General features: G+C 40.0%; 1 protein-coding gene across 1 annotated transcript; it reads right to left on the bottom strand.

The window, feature by feature from the left end:
* Nucleotides 1-370: 370 nt before the first annotated feature.
* On the bottom strand, nucleotides 371-802 carry LOC114410722. Its single transcript, XM_028374662.1, has one exon. The coding sequence runs from the start codon at nucleotides 800-802 to the stop codon at nucleotides 371-373; it is 432 nt and encodes a 143-aa protein (XP_028230463.1).
* Nucleotides 803-2,014: the final 1,212 nt, after the last annotated feature.

Here is a 2,014-nt window from a genome sequence, read left to right as displayed (position 1 = left end):
GTTCTTTAAATCACAAAACAAACAACCCCCCCCCCCTAATCGTTACTATTACTGCAAGTATATTATGAACATTTGGTTCATCATTGCTCGTTGGGAAACGACCTAGGATCACTTCCTAGTTACTGCATTTTCATGTTTATTTGATTCAGGTACGGCCTCGATCAAATTTGCTTATCATGGAGGGGCCCCGGGGCATTCCATTGAGCATTGTAGGACCTTGAAGCATAAGGTGCAAGGTCTAATTGATGTGGGCTGGCTGAAATTTGAGGAGAATCACTTGTGAATTCTGACATTCACAAGAGATGCCATACATGGGGCAATTTGAAGGTTGATGCTATATGTCTCTAATGATTCATTAGGATTTTCAAGTTTATGCCATCATTGTAAAGTATTTCTCCAAGAACTCCATCTCTTTCTTGTTCCTAACATCTTCAGGAAAGTATTTCTCCAAAAATACCCTCTTGAAGACATCCCAGGTCACATTTTGACCTTCAGCCTCTAGGCATTGGCGAGTATTCTCCCACCAATACTCAGCTTCTTCTGCTAGAGTATATGTACCAAAAGCAACCTTTTGCCCCTCCGGACATGCCATAACTCGAAAAATTTTCTCAATTTCCCTTATCCAGTTCCGAGTACCATCAGGGTTGTATCCCCCACTGAAAGAAGGAGGATTGTTTCGTTGGAAGCGATCCAACCCCTGGTACTCAACAACTCCACCAGCTTCTCCCCTGTTTGGATTCCCTATAGCCTGAGCTAAGGCTTGAAGAGCATCCGCTATCGTACGATCATTTTGTCCAGCCATCACTCCCTATACACACCAGGGAGTTAGACATGGAAGGAATACACACAACAAAAGAACCACACAAAAATCACAACCATCACAAGTTCCTACTTGATTACTCTTGAGAGTTGATGCCTCGAGACATTAACACTCGCTTTCCATCATTTGTATTTTCTGATCACTTTCCATGTTATCCCATTGCCCTTCACAAATTATGCAGATGGCCAGTCTGATAACCCGTGACACGGCACTGAAACTCATGGTATAGAAGACATCAGAAAAACAAATCTGATATGACTACAACAATCAAATCTCTATAACTCATGGAAACACAACAAGTGATTAAGTTCTAATAGCAAACAACAAACATCAAGCATTCAACAAAGCAACCAGAGAATGCATAGAAAAACATAGTAGACTCACAACTCAATGGCCGAAAGGTTTGACCTGCTCTGATACCACTAAATGTAACGACCCACCTCGTCGCTACAATATCACCACTCTAATATGCGATAATGTCAATTTTTAAAAGAAAACTTCCTTAATTTGCTTATGAAAATAAAGTAAATTTTTTTTCTTTGACATACATTCACCCAACAACACGCCATTACTTAAGTGAATATATAATTATCTAGGAATAGTAACTCGGTACACGTCATGCACATAATGGAAATTAAATGTGTTCATACATATAATTAAAATCTATGATTTACATCTTTAACTCAACAAAATAAAACTTGAAAACCAACTATGGAGGAGTTGATTACAAAACACAACTCTCTCTCCCAAAATAATGCCAATGTCATCATGTCGGCTCGGCGGCTCCTCACCAGAATCTTACTCCCTGCACCCTGCTGCATTCATTCTGCTCCCACGAACAAGGTTCGCGATCATCACAAGTATCAACCACATGATACAAAATTGCAAAGGTGAGTTCATTATAAAAAGAACCAATATCAAATCCAAATAACCACAATTAGCAAGAAACATAGGCAAACATTATGAGCTTACACAACATTCGTTATTCAACATCCACATTCAACAATTACTCATCATCCATCCATGGATTCAATCAATGCTGCATAGAATGATGCATGCGCCTAACCTCAACTCTCAGATGCAATGTGGTACGTACCATCAGCCAATACCAAGGAAATAGCCTAAGTGTGTCCACACGACACTCTCACTTAGGAAAACTATGCAGTAAGTGTCAAGGCCACCCTGTCGTGCACA

This window comes from Glycine soja, chromosome 4 (genome assembly GCF_004193775.1).
Source record: "Glycine soja cultivar W05 chromosome 4, ASM419377v2, whole genome shotgun sequence".
NCBI classification, from domain to species: Eukaryota; Viridiplantae; Streptophyta; class Magnoliopsida; order Fabales; family Fabaceae; genus Glycine; species Glycine soja.
Note: the sequence above shows the minus strand (reverse complement) of the source record. Positions and strands in the feature narration are given on the sequence as shown.

Bases quoted from the DNA above. Each gene is read 5' to 3' on its own strand.
- LOC114410722 (XM_028374662.1), bottom strand. From the start codon at position 802: ATGGCTGGACAAAATGATCGTACGATAGCGGATGCTCTTCAAGCCTTA.